Genomic DNA, 19,486 nt, shown 5'->3' with positions numbered 1-19,486 from the left:
TACCTGTCCTGGCTCTGCACTGCACCCCGGAAGGAGCCAGTCTGGCTCCTAGGTGGGGGGGTGTGTGGGGGCTCTTTGCACTGCCCTGCCCCAAGCACCGGCTTCACACTCTCATTGGCCAGGAACCATGGCCAATGGGAGCTGCAGGGGTGGTGCTTGAAGGTGAGAGCAGTGCGCAGAGCTGCCTGCTGCCCATCCGCCTAGAAGCTGGACCTGCTGGCCACTTTCAGGGTGCAGCATGGCATCAGGACAAGCAGGAAGCCTGCCTTAGCCCCCCTCCACTGCGCCGCTGACAGGGAGCTGCCGGAGGTAACCCCCTGCCCCAGCCCCAACCCTTGCCCCAGCCCTGACCTCCCCCTAAACCTGGAGCCCCCTCCTGCACCCCAAACTCTACATCCCCAGCCCCACCCCAAAGCCCATACTCCCAGATGGAGACCTGACCCTCACTGCACCTCAACCTCCTACCCCAGCCCAGAGCCCCCTCCCACACCAGGAACCCCTCTGCCCCAACCCCCAGCCTGCAGCCCCTTCCTGCACCCAAAATCCCTCATCCCCATCTGCACCCGAGCCCTCAGCCCCAGATGGAGCCCTCACTCCCCCTGCACTCCAACCCCATCTCAACTTGCAGCCCCCTCCTGCAACCTGAACCCCTCATCCCCAGAGCCCACACCCCCAGATGGAGCCCTCATCCCCTCCTGCACCCCAACCCCCTGCCCCAGCCCAGACCGTCCCACACCCTGAACCCCTTTGCCCCATCCCCAAGCCTGGAACCTCCTCCTGCAACCAAACCCCTTATCCCAGGCCCCACTCCAGAGCCCGCACCCCAACCCCCTGCCTGGAGCCCCCCTACACACTCTGAACCCCTCATTTCTGGTCTCATCCCAAAGCCCAGACCCCCAGTTAGATCCCTCACCCCCTCTTGCACCCCAACCCCCTGCCCCAGCCCAGTGAAAGTGAGTGAGGATGTGAGAGAGTGAGCCACTGAAGAAGGGAGAATGTAGTGAGCGGGTGGCAGGGCATCGGGGGCAGGGGTGGGGCCTTAGAGAAGGTGCGATTAGAAAGTTGGCAACTCTACATGGGTGGAATGCAAGCTGGAGATGCAGCAGTTCTGTAAATAGTTCTCTTAATAAAGAGTCAGTTTAGTTTTAGAAACATGGAGTCATCTCATGTTATAATTCATCATGCGCTATGTGACCTGTAAGTACATGTGATAACAGCTTTGGCAGAGATTAAAGCCAAGTAAGAGTTAGGCCCAAGATTAAATCTAAATGAAAACTCCTCATTTTAATTCTGTCAAAATTAACACAAGTGGTATCTTTTGTTTTCCATTTTGTGCCTCAGGTGAACCTTCTACAGTAAGATTATAACTGAAATAATTTAGCTCTTTTTCCTATGAAATATTCAAAGTGGTGACTGAGAATACTTGCAATTAGACATTTGAGTTGTTTTGACTGGTCACACAGATTTTCTCCTCTAATTGGATCACGTTTTACAATCCAGTTTCCAGTGCTAACATTCATGATTACAAGATTAAAATTTGCTTTTTTCAGAATATTTTGCTGTAATGTGTTAATATTTGCTCTTTTGGTGAATGCATCTGCCAGTACATTTGTGACAAACAAAACCAAATTGGGTGCAAATACAGAGGAAGCTAATTTGTTTAAAAATTTGTATCAGTGTTTGCAAAAAAGGAAGAAGTTTTTGAATTATTTACTCAATAACCTGGTGCGTTGAGGTCACTCGAAGACTGGGAAGTAAATGACTGTGGACAAAAATGACTGGCGTTCTTAAAACACAAAATGAAATAAATTCTGATTGTACTACTGGAGGGTACATTTACATTTTAATAAAATAATTAAAAATCTTAATATCAAGCAACATCTGAAAAAATAAACATAATTTTAATTTATTAAGATATTATATGGGCTACTAACCTGATGGAATAATGTAAAAGGAGGAGACTTTGCTTTAATTATTCCTTATGCTTGCATGATCAGAGAACATCAGTTGCAGCATTTTTTTAATCATGTCTTTCCTTTCTAGCTCTCTGCATTCTAGTAATCCATGCTGGCACAGTAAAGAACTTCCAGTGTTTTTAAAAGCAACAGGTTGCCATGAGTTCAAAGTTATAAAATCAGGAGGACTAGCTGAATCCTAGATCATCTATTAATAGGAATGACAATCATATTAATAAAATGTTTTAATTTATATTTCACTAACTTGTAAAGATTGATATTATTCACCGATGTGGACACTGTTGCGAGCACTTCGATAGATCTTGTTAATTAAGAGTGAGGTTTGTCTGAGTTCATCCCTTGACTCTCTGCTACGCTCACCGGCTCCCTTCTTTCTCTTTCTTCCCCTCCTTTCCATATCTATACTTTTTGGGCAAGCAGTCACTATTGAACTAGCAGCTTAGTGCCTTTGATACTGACATTATTTCATGGTAGCAGAAAATATGGCAAACCATTAATTTATTATTTTAAATAAGTTATGCTTTCCTTTTTTGGTATAAATGGCAAGTGGTGGTTTATCCTCACTAATGCCATAGTATAACCATATCAGTATCAAAGGGCTAAGTTCTGGCAGCAGCAGTGGAGATGTTCTGATGTTAGCATCTCAGGCCAATATTCAGGAAACCCTCTGGGAACTGGCCTGCTGGCCGCAAAGTTGCAGGTGATGGGAAAAGGAAAGACAAGACATGGAAGGAAAACAGCAAAGAGAAAAGGGGGAAAAACATATTTAAATTAGGTTCTTATTCAGCAAAACACTGAAGCAAGTGTCTAAACGCCATTGATTTCAATAAGATATAACTATGTTCTTAAAATTAAATGTGCTTAATTTATTTGCTGAATCTTGGCTCAGTCAGGTAGACGAAAGTCCTTCTTAACCCCATTCCAGTCATCACTTACAGAACTCAATCCTACAAGATGCTGAGTACCCTCCACTCTCAATGATATCACTGGGGATGGAGGGTGCTTAGTACATTTCAGGGTCATCACTGCGGTATCTAAACTAAACTATACAAGCCCACAAGTGATCTGGCTTCCTCTTTATTTGCCTTAAGGAGGTTGGTTTGTTTTTGTTTTTTTAAATCTCTCGCTCTTTCACTTAGCAATATTTACCATAGCAACTTGGTGGTAAATACCACCGTTTTATAAAGGTCACATCACACTTTAGAAATTAACTTTGTCAGCCAATATATGCACAGTTCAGCTATACACCTCAGCAAGCCCAAGTCTATCTGTATATTGACTAACAAACATGCATTATCAAGTGTTATTAGTTACGAATACACAACAATAGAATTAAGAGGCCTGCACAAAATCTATTTAACTTTGAATAACCATACAAAATTAGAAAAAGAAAAGTAACAAGTGTACAATGTTTTAATTAAGATAAATATACAGAATTGTACATTCTTACTCCATATGGCTTATAAAATAAAATCTTTACCAGTAATGTGAGATACTGTACAATTCAAAAGAACTTATTTCAGATAAGCCATAAATACTAGAAAATATTTGATGTTTTACGAAACTAGCACACCAGCTAAACAAACCTGATGCTGAAGAATTATCCTAAATTGATATTCCTAAAAAATGTGAAACCATGACCTTTTTACACAGCTTGATAGATGTTATTGGAATAAATAAAAGAAGCCCGAAAAACTCCAGTTTTTATGTTCTTACTTAAAATCCTCAGATGGAATATTACAGTAAAATGTTGCTTTCTCATTAATCATCGAAGATGTATTCTGGTTAAAAATTACAAACAAATACTTTTTTTATAAATCAAAAGTTAAGAAAATGACATAAGATTTCTGCATAATATAATTAACTCCTTATTACAAAAGGCAGATCAACAATTCTAGTCAACTGTAATGCAACAATCATCTTCTGTCGGCTTGTTCCAAACTGTGCAATGCATTAAAAGAATTTCTGTTTGTAAAGAATTCAACCTTTTATTGCATAATGAAAAAACTCTTCACTTTGTTTTGAATCCACAGTCACCTTCCCCAAATCAAGTTCTTCATATTTTACGTTTTTTCCACTCTGGCTTATTGTCTGTTTCATCTTCCTCTGATTCCACTTCTGCAAAAACTGCTTTTGGTTGAGTCCTAGAAAATATTAAGAAGCAGAATAATGATTAAACTACAGCTCTTCTATGCAGAAGTGAACAATTCTGTTATTTCCAAAAGAGAACAAAAATGTTATGGGCTTAATTATTTCATTTTAATCATGAAATAAAAATATTCCCTAAATTTCTAGCAAATCGGAAAAATTTGCTGTTATAAGGCAAAAAATGAATGAACAAGCAGACTAATGAATAAATATACATATCTTGCAAGTACTGTTTGCTCTTCAGCAGGCATTGTTATATGTGTTTTCAGTTAATAAAATTAAGATATCTGAAGGGAATAAAGGGAGTTTAATATAAGGCTACAAAAACTGAGCTATATATTTTCACATTTCATGGTATTTTTTAAAATAAATCTGTCATACACTGTAGTTTGACAGCTGTCATCAAATGAAAACAAGAATAGCACAGTTTCTGACTAAGTCTACGCATGAAAAAACAGCTCCTCTCCACAGAGACCATCCAGCACTACTGTAGCATAATAAAATTAACAATACACATATGAGAACATACTGTATCCTACAAGTAATCTTGAGCCTTTATATCCGGACATTATTTGCTTGTAATTTACATAACATACTTAAAAACTTCACAAAATACTCACTACTTTTTAAACTAGAACAGTATCAAATAGTTTTTCACCAAACTCTGTGTATGTTCAATTCCACTGTTTGGCACTTTAATTTCAGTTTAGTCTACTGTTACCAATCTAATGTTTAAGAATAACCACAAAACCTTCAAGCACTACTAGTGAAACCACTAAATTTCTAAAATTGGCCACAACAGAGATTCATACTTCCATACTTCGAAGTGTAAAGTACAAAATGCAGTCAACAGTGTTTTTGGCTTATTAGCATATTAACTAATGTTTTTACAGCACTTTGAGGATGTAAAGAGCAATACAGAGCACTTATATAGCAATTACTAAAACTGTTACTTGGCAGATTCTGCAAAGTGCATAAACCTTAACAAAATTGTGCTTAACTTAAAATAATAGGCATAATTAAAGTTGCCACTGACTTCAATGGGAGCAAGAGCTAACGTGTATAACACACCCATTAATATTAACAGGTTGAATTCTCCAGTCTGCTAAGTATGTGGCACAACATGGATTTAAAGAAGCGAGAGAGAATCAGTAAAGAATTCCCTTTTGCAGGGGCTCTCCCCTCAGTGTAGCTGCCTTCTACACCCGCCACTCCCCGCCCCCAACATAGGGCTGAGGAGCGTTGCGGGTGTTTCAGTTGGTATGGGCATGTCAGAGTGGACCATCCTCCACTGGTGTAAGGTTCCTGAGTAATCTTGAGATTTAGTACATGTGTAGTAGTCTTCCACACACTACAAGTTCAAATAGGAATACCTCAAAGAGCATTATGGAACTTTTAGTGAGCGGCAGCAGGGTCCACTCAGCGACACTACATGGCAGGGTAGAGCACTGTACATTCACACCCTGGCTTGTTGCGAACTAAAGTCTCCGCATAGACAAGGGCAAACTCACTTTCCCTCCAACTCACTGCATTTAAGCAGAGCTTGGGATCAGTCCTAATGAGACAGCATAAGGCATGAAGATAATGCACTTCATAGTGTGCAAAATTAATTCTATATCAAGTTAAACACTTTGAAAAGTGAAAATAGTCAGTCATTTTAAATAATCTGAAGAAAGTTCCATAAATTCAACTTATTTAATAGGGGAAAAAAAAAGTAGCAGTAGCAATACTTTAGCCAACATGGTCACCAGGGATGAAGGCTTCACTGTCTGAAACACATGATTTTGTTGGCCGTTGAAGAAATGCAATTTATGGAATCTTCTTTTTCTTTCTCTTTCCAAAACTTGTTGATGGAAGTTTATTAACCAACTTTAAGAATCTATCTATCTGCCTATCTAGGCTTTTGTACAGAAAGGTATCTAAGTGTCATGTGGTCACAAGTTAGGTCAACATCAGGTTGTTTGTCAATGCAACACAACTGACCTGTGATAACTTATTTCTGATATAAAAATCTGTGAAAATAAAAATCTGAGTTGGAGTCATCAAGAACATAACAAGAATGGCCATACTCTCTCAGACCAATGGTCCATCTAGCCCAGTATCCTGTCTCTGACAGTGGCCAGTGCCAGATGCTTCTGACAGTTGGAAGTTTAGGACAGCCCAAGCATGGGATTGCATCACTGACCATCTTGACTAATAGTCATTGATGGACCTATTCTCCACGAACTTATCGATTTTTTTTTAAACTCAGCTATACTTTTGGCCTCATAACAGCCTCTGGCAATGAGTTCTTCACACAATGTATAGTCAACCTGTGGAAGTATTTCCTTATGATTGTTTCAACTCTGCTGCCTATTAATTTAATCAGGTAATCCCTAATTTTATGTGAAGGGATAAATGTCACTTCCCTATTCACGTTCTCCATATCATTCATGATTTTATAGACCTCTATCATATCTCCCCTTAGTTGTCTCTTTTCTAAGCTGAATGGTCTTTTTTAATTTCTCCTCATATGGAAGCCATTCCATCCCCCTAATCATTTTCACTGCACTTCTCTGCAGCTTTTCCAGTTCCAAAATATTCTTTTTTGAGATGAGGCCAGCGGAACGGCATGCAGTATTAAAGGTGTGGGTGTTGCATGGATTTGTGTAGCAACGCTATGATATTTTCTTTTATCATCTATCCTTTTCTTAATGGTTCCTAACATTCTGTTAGCCTTTTGACTGTTACTGCACAATGAGCAGATGGTTTGCAGAGGACTATCCATGATCTCTTTCTTGCACGGTAACAGCTAATTTAAACCCCAAGGAAGAATAATTTAATTCACAATATGGTAAAAATCCTGTGTATTTAGGGGAGCAGAATAGTGTGATTTAAAATATCATTGTAAAATGATATATGAAATATGGATGTTTGCTGAAACTTGTAAAATGTTCCGAGTCTACTAAAACAAAAAACTGCAGCACAACCTAGTAGTAACAACATCTAGGGAAAATGTGAAGAGGAAATCAAGTCTGTTTGCTATCGCATTTTTACAATTAGCATGAAATGACTTACTGGACTTGGTTCAACTGGCGTATAAACCTTCCCACCTCCACAGAATATATAACTGTGAATTGGGACACCTAGGATAATTCATTCATCTGACTGTTGTAAAGACATGAGCAAAGGAAAAATTTAGCTTTTGTTAAGCCATTATTAGCAGAAATCATTTAACTTAAACAAAAAATCATACCACTAGCTAGAAGTTGCCAGTGGTAGTAGGAATTTGCTGCATGACTAACATCTAGAAAAAATTATTAGAACAGGCTTATTACTTTAACATGTTTTCATTTCCAAGGGCTCCATGGTATACGGAAAGCTATGACACTTATTCTTCCTTCAGCCCTCTCATCAATTTTCATTTACTGTCATAAAATCAACCATCACCAGTTACTAAAGTACCACCACAATGGTCCTGAAATGCACACCTACGCCACGTAAAGATTATACAAAAAAGAGTTTAAAACACAAACAGGGAAAATATAGTTGTGTGTGTTACCATAATGCTCATGTAAAAGCTACACATTTCTCTCTCTAGCAGAGATGGCTGGAGAATGACAATTTCATTTCACAACTTCAAAGGAAAGACTACCCTGGACCTCAGAAACCTTCCTGTTCGGAAAAAACCCATTATGAACCTTTTGTAATTGTTGTTCTTCAAGATGTGTTGCTCATGTCCAATCCATACTAGGTATGTGTACTCTATGTGCACAGTTGCCAGATATTTTTTCCCTTAGTGATATATGTAGGGCCAGCTAATGCGCTGGTATCAGTGACACCGCTGGCCCTGCATCCTCTCAGTTCCTTCTTGCCAGAAATTCCAACGGAAGGATAGGAGGGCAGGTCATGGAATGAACATGAGCAGCATATCTTGAAGAACAATAGTTATGAAAGGTTAGTAACTGTTTTTTCTTCTTTGAGTGCTTGCTCATGTTGATTCCATGCTAGGTGACTCACAAGCAGTATCCCAGGAGGTGGGCTTGGAGTTTACAGATGTGCTGATTGCAACACTGCTCTCCCGAAATTGTCAATCTCATGACCTGTTGCGTGATGGCCATGAAGGTGTGAATCGATGACCAAGTCATGGCTTTGCCGATGTCCTGGATTGGTATGTGCATGAGGAATGCTGCTGCCGAAGTCTGGGCTCTTGTAGAATGAGCTGTCATGATGGCCGGAGGCAGAACCTTTGCCTGCTTGTAGCAAGCCCAGATGCAGATGATTATCCAGGATGAGATTCTCTGGGATGACACTGGCAGACCTTTTATCCTTTCCGCCACTGCTACAAAAAACCATGTCGACCTGCAGAAGGTCTTAGTTCTTTCATTGCAGAAGGCCAGGTCCTGTCTAAGGTATGCAGCCAATGTTCCTCCTCAGTTCTGTGAGGCTTTGGAATGAAGATGGGCAGAAAAATGTCCTGGTTGTTATGGAACTGTGATATCACCTTTGGTAGGATGCCAGGCATGGGCACAGCTGGACCCTGTCCTTGAAGAATGCTGTATAAGGGCGTTCTGAAGTTAAGGATCTGATTTTGGAAACCCACCTGGCTGAAGTAATTGCCATACGAAGGCAACCTCTTATGAGAGGAGCAGTTTATTAACAGGCCCACTTGACAGGTAGTCTGTACTATGCCAATGCTGTGCTGAACCTGAGCCTGCAAACAGACTTTGAACTGCCATACACTTTGTAAAAAGCCTTGGGGCTGCCGATAACTGAAGGGGAGCACGGTGAACTGGTAGTGGCGTCGGCCCACCACAAACTGGAGGAACCATCTGTGTATATCGAAGATAGAAATACGGAAATATGCATCCTTTAAGTCAAGAGTGGCGTACCAGTCTCCCGAATCCAGGAAGGAAATGATAGAGGCCAGGGAGACCATGTGGAACCTCAACTTCTTGAGATATTTATTGAGGCGATGCAGATCCAGGAATGGCTTCAGGCCCCCTTTGGCCTTCAGGATTAGGAAATATTGGGAGTAAAACCTCTTCCCTCTCAAATCTCAAGGAACTTCCTCTACAGCCCCTACAAGTAGGAGGGCTTCTACCTGTCATATGAGACGTTGCTTGTGAGAGGGGTCCCTGAAGAGGGACAGGGCTAGCGGGTGGGAGGAAGGGGTAGATGAAAACTGCAACTGCCCAACTGGCACAGTACTGAGCACCCAAAGGTCTGATGTTATGTGAGACCATGCAGCATAGAAGGTAAACCAGCGGTCCAAAAACAAAAGAGGGGATGGATCCTGTCTCAAGTCTGGTATGCTGTCCTCAGGCATACACTCAAAGGGCCTGCCTAAACCCACTGGCGTATCTACTTGAACCCGACTGGGAGGTGGGGGCCGAACGCATGGGCTGGTGATGTTTATACCCCCTCCCTCTTCTCTCATAGGAGTCCTGTCTTGGGGCCCCAAAAACCTTGGAGGCGTGTTGAGGCCTAAAATGCTTCCTGGAGGCTGGGGTGCATACAAGCCCAGAGAGTACAATGTGGCCCTTGAATCCTTGAAGCCATACAGCTTGGTGTCCATCTGTCCTGGACCAACTGCTGCACCTCCTGGGAGAGGCCCAGCTATTGGAGCATGAACAGAGCCACATGGTAACCACACACACCATCGTTCTGGCTGCCAATTTGGCCACGTCCAGAGCTTCCTGGAGGCCAAGAACAGCTGCCTCGACTCCTGCAGTCTATCTGGGGAGGACAAGTGGCCCAGCAAGGGTCTCATCATGTCTGCTACTCCCTTTTGTCCTCTTTGTCCCTCTCTCCATGTGCTGCTTCTTGTCTCCATCAGCAGAGCCTTCAAACGAATGTCTGTATCTTTTTCAATCCTTGGCCTGAAGCCCCTGCAGATTTTACACTTCTTCACTTGAGCTTCCCTAGGGCACTTCAGACAGGCTGAATACGGGTTGCTCACAGGCATAGATTTGCCACAGGTGGAGCATGGCTTGAATCCCGGAGACTGGGGCCTACCCAGTCCATGGGATGACATCCCGCTAAGATCGGGATAACTATCTACACTCTAAACACTAACTTGGTAACTAAATTGACTAATTACAACTATATACAATGGAATTAAGCTCAAACTACTAGGTTAGAAAAGCCTTGCAAAGGCAAGAAGCCATTCCAACCACCATCATGGGTGGTAAGAAGGAACTGAGAGGGTGTAGGGCCGGTGGCACTCCTTATACCAGAACATACGCATGGGGCTCCAGGGGGCACTAGGACTGGCTCTATGGATACCACTAAGGGAAAAAAATCTCTGGCAACCATGCATGCACACCTAGCATAGAACTGACATGAGCAAGCACTCAAAGAATAGATACATGTCTGCAAAATGTTTTGGCTTTGACAAAACAGCATATTTTGATGAGAAATTGTTTGGTCAAAAATGATCTGACCAGGTCTGCTCTCTAGGTTAAAAAAAATCTACCCACAATTTTATTACACTTTAGGTTACAATGAACCAGTGCTTTCTTAGAGAAAAGGATTGCATGTGCTCCAATCAATATTACAACTCCTTTCCCTAAGCCACCTCCCTTTGTGAAGGGAACAATGAGGACACAGACAGGAATTATACAATTTGGCTAAGTGGATGCAACATTATTTAACTTTAAGATATCTCCTAAAAACACCTACCCTGGCAGTAACAAAAAAGGGGAGTTACAGTTCTTTTTCTCTTTTGTCCTAAACCCCTCTAGCCAAAAATGCACTTGAGCTACCCTAGTTGGTGCCTACATGCTGGAGGAAAGGAAACTGATGTTTTTTGAAGGAGTAGGTATCTGCTTTTATTTAGCATATGGTATCACTGCCATCTGATCATAAAGCTCTAATTGTGTCCCCAATTCTAAAGCCCATTTTATTTTAATGACTGTTTCTTTTAACACTGCTAAATATAAAATGTTGATCATAAAAGTCTTAGATTAACAGGAAGATACCTCCTGCTTAGGCTCCTATCCTGTACCACTCAGGTCAGTGTAAAACACCCATTCACTTCAAATGTGGATGATTGGATCCACAACTACAACATTTAGTGGTTCCCTCTGGTGGTACGTTTGAAAGACAGAAGGACACCTGAAATAATTAAAGCATCTCTGCAAAGCTGTGTTAAAGCAAACAGTTCACAAAGAAAGTTGAAAATCTTAACAACTGTTGCCTCAAGTTCCTTTCCTCCAACTCTTTCTTTGAACTCTTCAATCTGTCCTCAACCCCCCTTCACTCTACTGAAACTGGTCCCACCAAGGTCTCTAACAATTTATTCCCTGACAAATCTCAAGGTCTTTGCTCCATCTTCATCCATTGTGACGTGTGTCACAGTTTCAGGGTTACTGCACCTGTATTCCCCCTCCGTAATCCTTTTAGAACACCCACTTAAAGATGAAGAAAGATAAGACACTTATGCAAATAACATCTACAGTTACAATATCTAGCATATAATATGTAACTACCCATGTTTCAGGACAGGAGCCCACGACCAACTGCCTAGAGTTAGGAACAAACTTCCTCTATTGGCCTGTTTTTACATAGCTGACTTTGTGGACACCTTAGTTTGAAACGGGCCACTGCCAGAGACAGGATAGCATACCAGATGGACTGTTCTGGTCTTGTTCCAATATGACAACTCCTATGATTCTCTAAAGGAAAGTGAGACTGTCTAGTAAGTCTTATTTTCATTGCCAAATTGATTTTAATTAACTTTAAAAAAAATTAAACAACCAGTCCTAATAAACCAATTTTTGTCAGTTTTTAAAAAAAATGGTTCTGTCAGAATGTAAGTAAAGAACTTTAAAAAATGTTTTTACTTCATTGTTTTCTTAAATAATTCATTACCACAGCTAAGCAATATAGTTAAATATAGAACAGCAATTTTCCTAAGAAAACATTCTTATTTTTTTAAAAATAGGTCAATCTTTTATTACAGCAATGTAATTTTATTTAATCTTCACTGCTAGTTTTGAGACTTCCAAAAAATAAATGTGGACTATAAGCTGTGTAATAGGTAAGTTTCATAAAGCATTTCAAAGCTAGTAAATGAGGAAAAAAGTCTAATTTTAAATATTCTCCCACACCTGATTTAAGTATGGCTCTTTCTTATTGTACTTTCAAATAAAAATGAAAAAGTCTACCAAATACAGCAGATCAAGCCAGAACTATTGTGTTTCTATTCAGAGGCTTCTACATAAAGAGTAACTAATTAACATGAAGATTTCTTTTCCTCTTTCCAGAAGACATCTTGCTGTTCTTACAGAGAAGTTTAAAATGTCAAGAGGATCAGCCCCGATAAGCCTTATAAAAAAGGACTTCCCCTGCTTGTGACTGTAGAAGACAGAGGTTAAAGCACAATCATTTTCCTCTAGTACTTAAAACCAGAGTGTATCATCCCAAATGTTTTCACTGCAATTTGAAGTTCATAGATCAAATTCTTCTAAATTATTGTTACTCATTGGATAGGATTCATTCATTAAAGAATAAAGCTGGCTTCAGGCAAATGGTATGACTGTGAGGAGACATCACATATTATTTGTGACTAAGAATGTGAGGGTAAACCACAACTTTTTTGGCTCTGTGCCCACTGTTTATTATAAAGGAAAACCTCAAAGTGCAGTGTCAATTATATCCATGACTTGATAATCTGACATACTTGTTAACTCTACCACTATGAATCAGGACCAGATGAGCTCGAACTCAGTCATCGCAATTACAGAATTATGAAAATTAAAGGAAGGGATCAGCAAAAAAACTTGGACCTAGTAGTCTCCTCTGTTTAAAATTATTTAAAAAACCAGGAATGGGGGGGAAAGATTAAATATGTAGTGAGGGATTTTTTAGCTTATGCAAAGAATTTTCTATTTTTCTCATTAAGTGAATAATCACCCATGGGGAAATATATATATAAAAAAGCCTGGTGAAACAAGAGATTGGTAAATGGATTACATTGTTAAATGGATTAAATTGATAAATTACTGAAAGACTGGAGGATAGCTAATGTGATGCCAATTTTTTTAAAGGGCCCCAGAGGTGATCCCGGCAATTACAGGCCAGTAAGCCTGACTTCAGTACCAGGCAAACTGTTTGAAACTATAGTAAAGAACAAAATTGTCAGACACATAGATGAACATAATTTATGGGGGAACAGTCAACATGGTTTTTGTAAAGGGAAATCATGCCTCACCAATCTACTAGAATTCTTGGGGCAGGGGGTCAACAAGCATGTGGAAAAGGGGGATCCAGTGGATATACTATACTTAGATTTTCGGGAAGCCTTTGACAAGATCCCTCACCAAAGGCTCATAAGCAAAGTAAGCTATCATGGGATAAGAGGGACGGTCCTCTCATAGATTGGTAATTGGTTAAAAGATAGGAAACAAAGGGTACAAATGAATGGTCAGTTTTCAGAATGGAGAGAGGTAAATAGTGGTGTTCCTCAGGGGTTTGTACTGGGACCAATCCTCTTCAACATATTCATAAATGATCTGGAAAAAGGAGTAAGCAGTGAGGTGGCAAAATTTGCAGATGATACAATACTACTCAAGATAGTTAAGCCCCAGGCAGACTGCGAAGAGCTACAAAAGGATCTCTCAAAACTGGGTGACTGGGCAACAAAATGGCAGATGAAATTCAATGTTGATAAGTGCAAAGTAATGCATATCGAGGGGTTCTAAATTAGCTGTTACCAAGAATCATTTTGGATAGTTCTCTGAAAACATGCACTCAGTGTGCAGCAGCAGTCAAAAAAGCAAACAGAATGTTGGGAATCATTAAGAAAGGGATAGATAATAAGATGGAAAATATCGTATTGCCTCTATATTAATTCATGGTACACCCACATCTTGAATACTGCATGCAGATGTGGTCACCCCATCTCAAAACAGATATATTGGAATTGGAAAAGGTTCAGAAAAGGGCAACAAAAGTTATTAGGGGTATGGAATGGCTGCTATCTGAGGAGAGATTAATAAGACTGGGACTTCTTACCTTGGAAGAGATGACTACAGGGGGATATGACAGAGGCCTATAAAATCATGACTGGTGTGGAGAAAGTAAATAAGGAAGTGTTATTTACTCCTTCTCATAACACAAGAACTAGGGGTCACCAAACAAAATTAATAGGCAGGTTTAAAACAAACAAAAGGAAGTATTTCTTCACACAAAGCACAGTCAGTCTGTGAAACTCTTTGCCAGAGGATGTTGTGAAGGCCAAGACTATAACAGGGTTCAAAAAAAGAACTAGAAAAGTTCATGGAGGATAGGTCCATCAATGGCTATTAACCAGGATGGGCAAGGATGTTGTCCCTAGTCACTGTTTGCCGGAAGTTGGGAATGGGCAACAGGGGATGGATCACTTGATGATTTACTGTTCTGTTCATTCCCTCTGAGGCACCTGGCATTGGCAGGTATCAGAAGACAGTATCAGAAGACAGGATACTGGGCTAGATGGATCTTTGGTCTGACCCAGCATAGGCACTCCTATGTTCTTATGATACTATACATTGCCCATACATACAGAAATAAAACATTATCTAAGAGAAAGAATACAAACAAAGAAATAGTGAGTTTAAAAGCATTGTTCTGGTACCCAGAAGTTAAATAGAAAGAAAAACTGAAATTTTAAAAATTAATGTTTTGTAGATACAATCATTTAATTAAAGCCCTTTAAAAAATGAACACTCACTAAATGTATTCATTTTTCTATGCTTTAGGACAGTATATTTTAAATGGATTCCTAATCTAATTAAAATATCACATTATCTTGTATTATTTATACTGTGGTACTGCTCAGATACTTATTTGGAACCACAGACTCGCAGTGTCAAGCTATGTTCAGACACATGGGAAGACACAATTCTGGCCCTAAGGAACTGCTGCATATAGCATAAAGTATGCTAAAAAGTTTGATAATTTATGACAAACATACATTATATTTTGCATATTTTTATTAAAAATATTTTTGGAAATATTTGTAAAATGTTGCATAAATAAGGCATATTTATTTACATAGCGAAGTCCGATATATATATATATAATGATCACAACTATGACATTGGCTATTTATATGCACAAATGACTAGTGATACACCTGTCTGGCGAAACTGTACATGTAAATTAGGCATAAACTACATGCCTATGTTCTCGAAAATCCAAGTACGAATAGGCAAACTTTCATCAGAAATGTAGTATGATATACAGAAAGAGTCCAAATTTGTGTGTGTATATATTAATAAAAAATTACTTTAAAATGTATTTACCATGGGATACCTCTTAACAATTAAAAAAAACAATGAGAAGTCCTTGTGGCACCTTAGAGACTAACAAATTTATTTGGGCATAAGCTTCCGTGGGCTAAAATCCACTTCATCAGATGCATGGAGTGAAAAATACAGTAGAAAGGTATAAATACACAGCATATGAAAAGATGAGAGTTGCCTTACCAAGCGGGGGGTCAGTGCTCTTGGCTTTTTAGCACTGATCCCCCACTTGGGAAGGCAGGGGTTGGCAACCTTTCAGAAGTGGTGTGCCGAGTCTTCATTTATTCACTCTGATTTAAGGTTTTGCGTGCCAGTAATACATTTTAACGTTTTTAGACGGTCTCTTTCTATAAGTCTATAATATATAACTAAACTATTGTTGTATGTAAAGTAAATAAGGTTTTTAAAATGTTTAAGAAGCTTCATTTAAAATTAAATTAAAATGCAGAGTCCCCGGACTGGTGGCCAGGACCCGGGCAACGTGAGTGCCACTGAAAATGAGCTTGTGTGCCGCCTTCGGCATGTCTGTCATAGGTTGCCTACCCCTGTGGTAAGGCAACTCCCATCTTTTCATATGCTGTGTATTTATACCTTTCTACTGTATTTTCTACTTCATGCATCCGATGAAGTGTGTTTTAGCCCACAAAAGCTTATGCCCAAATAAATTTGTTCGTCTCTATGGTGCTGTCATAAACAGATAGCTAAGGGTTAATGTTTCTTTCACCTGGAAAGGAGTAACCTGAAACACCTGACTAGAGGACCAATCAGGAAACAAGACTTTTTCAAATCTGGGTGGAGGGAAGTTTTGGGTGTGAGTTCTTTGTTCTTTGTCTTGTGTCTGACCCTCTCGGCTCTGAGAGTGATTTTTCTATCTCCTGGCTTTCTAATCTTCTGTTTCCAAGTTGTAAGTACAAAAATAGTAAGACAATAGGTTTATATTGTTTTCTTTTGTATTTACATGTGTGTAGTTGCTGGAATGCTTTAAATTGTATTCTTTTTGGATAAGGCTGTTTATTCATTTTTCTTTTAAGCAATTGACCCTGTATATTTTCAACTTGATACAGAGCCTATTTTTAATGTCCTTTTTTCTTTCTTTTTAAGACCTGTTGGAGTTGTTCTTTAGTGGGGACTCCAGGGAACTGAGTCTGCAGCTCACCAGGGAATTGGTGGGAGGAAGAAGTCAAGGGGAAAATCTCTTTGTGTTAGATTTACTAAGCCTGACTTTGCATACCCTCTGGGTGAAGGGGGGGGGGAGAGATTAGACCTCTCGGTACTTGTGTTTCCAGGACTGGAAGCAGGGAATCTCCTAGGGTTGTCCAGGGAGGGGAGCCTGGGAGGAAGTAACAAGGAAACAAGGGGAGGGGGTTATTTCCCTTTGTTGTAAGACTCAAGTCATCTGAGTCTGGGGGTCCCCCAGGGAAGGTTTTGGGGAGACCACAGTGAGCTAGGCACTGTATAAATCCCTGGCTGGTGGCAGCGTTATCAGGTCCAAGCTGGTAACTAAGCTTGGAGGTTTTCATGCTAACACCCATAATTTGGACACTAAGGTCCAGATCTGGGAAAAATGTTATGACAGGTGCCACAGGGACTCCTCATTGTTTTTGCTCACACAGACTAACATGGCTACCACTCTGACACCGTTCTTAAAAATTAAGTTTTTAAGCAGGGATAATTGCAGTTTCTTTGGCATGAAATTTATCGTCGACCAAGCTGTCAAGCCAGCATGTTGCTGGCTATTGTCCAAGCTCTCCCTTCCGTCCTGCACATCACTGTCTGGTGTGTAATCTAATAGCATTCTGGACTTACATCCTCCCCACTTCTCTGCCAGCTCTTTTCTTCCCCTGCAGCTACATTTTTAAACAATAAACCGTAACAAGATCTGCCCACCTGACACAGTGAGCCTTCTATAATATTACTACATTTTAAAACTTTCATGTCTATTACATTACAGGTGTCAGGGATGAAACCTAATGTCTCATCAATGAAATTACTTAGCCAAATATACACTGGAGTACTTACCTATCTGATGGTCTGAGTGGTCATATCTACTTCTTTATGAAGGAATATTTATATATTTTAAGTAAAAATATCTGAATTTAGACTCGGAATAAATTTAATCTCAAGCACATGTGAATCTCCAAATAAGAAAAAAACAACCACCATACTTGGTATCTCCATTACAGTAACCTTCACAGAATTATCTTTTTAAAGAGTACTTTTTTGGGCTGGTAAATATAGGCCGTACTGCATTATTCATTTATTTTATATATTTTGTAACACTGGCATAGGTGTTATAAAAGTTAATATTTCCCAGTTCAAAGCCAGCCTAGGTCAATGGAGACCAAAAACTGTTGCCTGATGATAGCTGTTCAATGGTCTATGCAAAGAAGTTGCACTCAGCTCAGAGGATAAGTGTTCACATCACAAATACCCATCCCTGTTAACATACTATGGGTAACTTTCAAACTTGGCTTTTCTTAATTATCTTAGAATATTAGAATATTAGGGTTGGAAGGGACTTCAGAAGGTCATCTAGTCCAACCCCCTGCTCAAAGCAGGACCAATCCCCAGACAGATTTTTACCCCAGTTCCCTAAATGGCCCCTTCAAGGACTGAACTCTCAACCCGGGGTTTAGCAGGCCAATGCTCAAACCACTGAGCTATCCCTCCCCCCATCTTCTCAATTACAGAAGTAAAACTTACACAGTGGCAGCATTTTCTCCAGTTGTAAAATTGGATTATTGATACTTACCTTCTTTTGTGATGCATTTGTACATCTACAGATGAAAAGTGCTAGTTAAGAGTTAAATAATAATAAATAATAATTTGGAAAAAAACATGTTGTAGTGGCAATTTTTTATAAACAAAAAAGCCAGAAAATGTGAGATATTGTTTTAGAATCTTACAAGTAAGCAAAGAGTTGAGGGAATTTATTCCATAGTTTAAATGCCCTTACATGTAATGCATATGCACCAGACACACACATATTATGCATTGAATATTGATGGTATAAAAGTTTATGGGCAAGAATTAGACATGGCAAAATAACTCATAAATGGCAAAAGTATATTCTACAGGTCAACCCAGACTCCTGCCAGTTAAATCATTATACCACTATAAGCACTCATGTTTTTGTTTATGCCCCATTTTGGAGGAGACTTATTTTAGGGAAAAAAACTATTTTTAGTATCCTTCCACCTATAAAGCCAAGCTAACTTAAGTAGATGTACAGGTCTTGTAACATGGGTCTGTCTTTTAGCATGTATACATACCTACATGATTGTGTAGTGTGAATCTTGAAAAATTTTGAAAATATTAATACATCCACATCACACCATGCTATTTATGTCATACATTTTAGAGGAACATCTACTTTAGAAAGTGTTAAGAGATTTTAAAAATACGTATTGGTACTATTGTACTCTTCTACTTATAAAGCCAGGATTACTTAGTACAGTGGAGTTTAACTAACAGATTTAGGACCATGAGAAATAGTAAGACAAATATATTTTAGAAAGCTTTAAAATAGCATTCTAGCACTAAAAGGTTAATTTTTAAAAATGGAAATTGTAGAAATTTATACTTTTAACAATTTGATGGGTTGTACACACTGCCTTAAAATCAGAGCTCTGACATACTCTTAGTTTATATATTATTGGCAATAATCCAGAAAAGGCAGAGAATGCTGTTAAAAATGTATATTTTCTGTTCATATCAAACTCCCAATGGCTTTAAGAAATATTGCTTGTATTTTTAAAAATTGTTTCCTTACTTAGAATAGGCTGGAGCAACCCAGTAGGGGTTATCCTCAGCTTCCTTTGCATGTCGTAAAATGGCCTCTCGGGGGTTGCTATCATCAGTCTTATCCAATGCAATATTCTTGACTATGTATGATGACAATGTACCTCCATGAGTTCCAACACGGCCCCCACGACCTATAATTGGAAAAAAAATATATTTGAGAGTGAGAGTAATGAACACATAGGCAAAATGTGAAGTACTGTGTGTGTAACACTGATCTAGTAGTGTACTGAACTTACATATTACTATAAAGAAAAGAGATGTGAGGAAGAAAAGAAAATAGCATTTAGA

General features: G+C 39.4%; 1 protein-coding gene across 2 annotated transcripts in view; it reads right to left on the bottom strand.

Moving 5' to 3' along the window:
• Positions 1–1,821: 1,821 nt before the first annotated feature.
• Positions 1,822–19,486, bottom strand: part of WDR70 (WD repeat domain 70) — a 265,622-nt gene continuing 247,957 nt past the window's right edge. For both annotated transcript variants that reach the window (XM_050943791.1, XM_050943792.1), the window contains exons 17-18: positions 19,167–19,329; positions 1,822–4,120 (exon numbers count right to left, since the gene is read on the bottom strand). In XM_050943791.1, the coding sequence (XP_050799748.1) occupies positions 4,033–4,120; positions 19,167–19,329 (251 nt within the window). In that variant the 3' untranslated portion in view covers positions 1,822–4,032. The remainder of the gene's footprint in view (positions 4,121–19,166; positions 19,330–19,486) is intronic.

The sequence above is a fragment of the Gopherus flavomarginatus genome, chromosome 3 (assembly GCF_025201925.1).
Source record: "Gopherus flavomarginatus isolate rGopFla2 chromosome 3, rGopFla2.mat.asm, whole genome shotgun sequence".
NCBI lineage: Eukaryota > Metazoa > Chordata > Testudines > Testudinidae > Gopherus > Gopherus flavomarginatus.
Note: the sequence above shows the minus strand (reverse complement) of the source record. Positions and strands in the feature narration are given on the sequence as shown.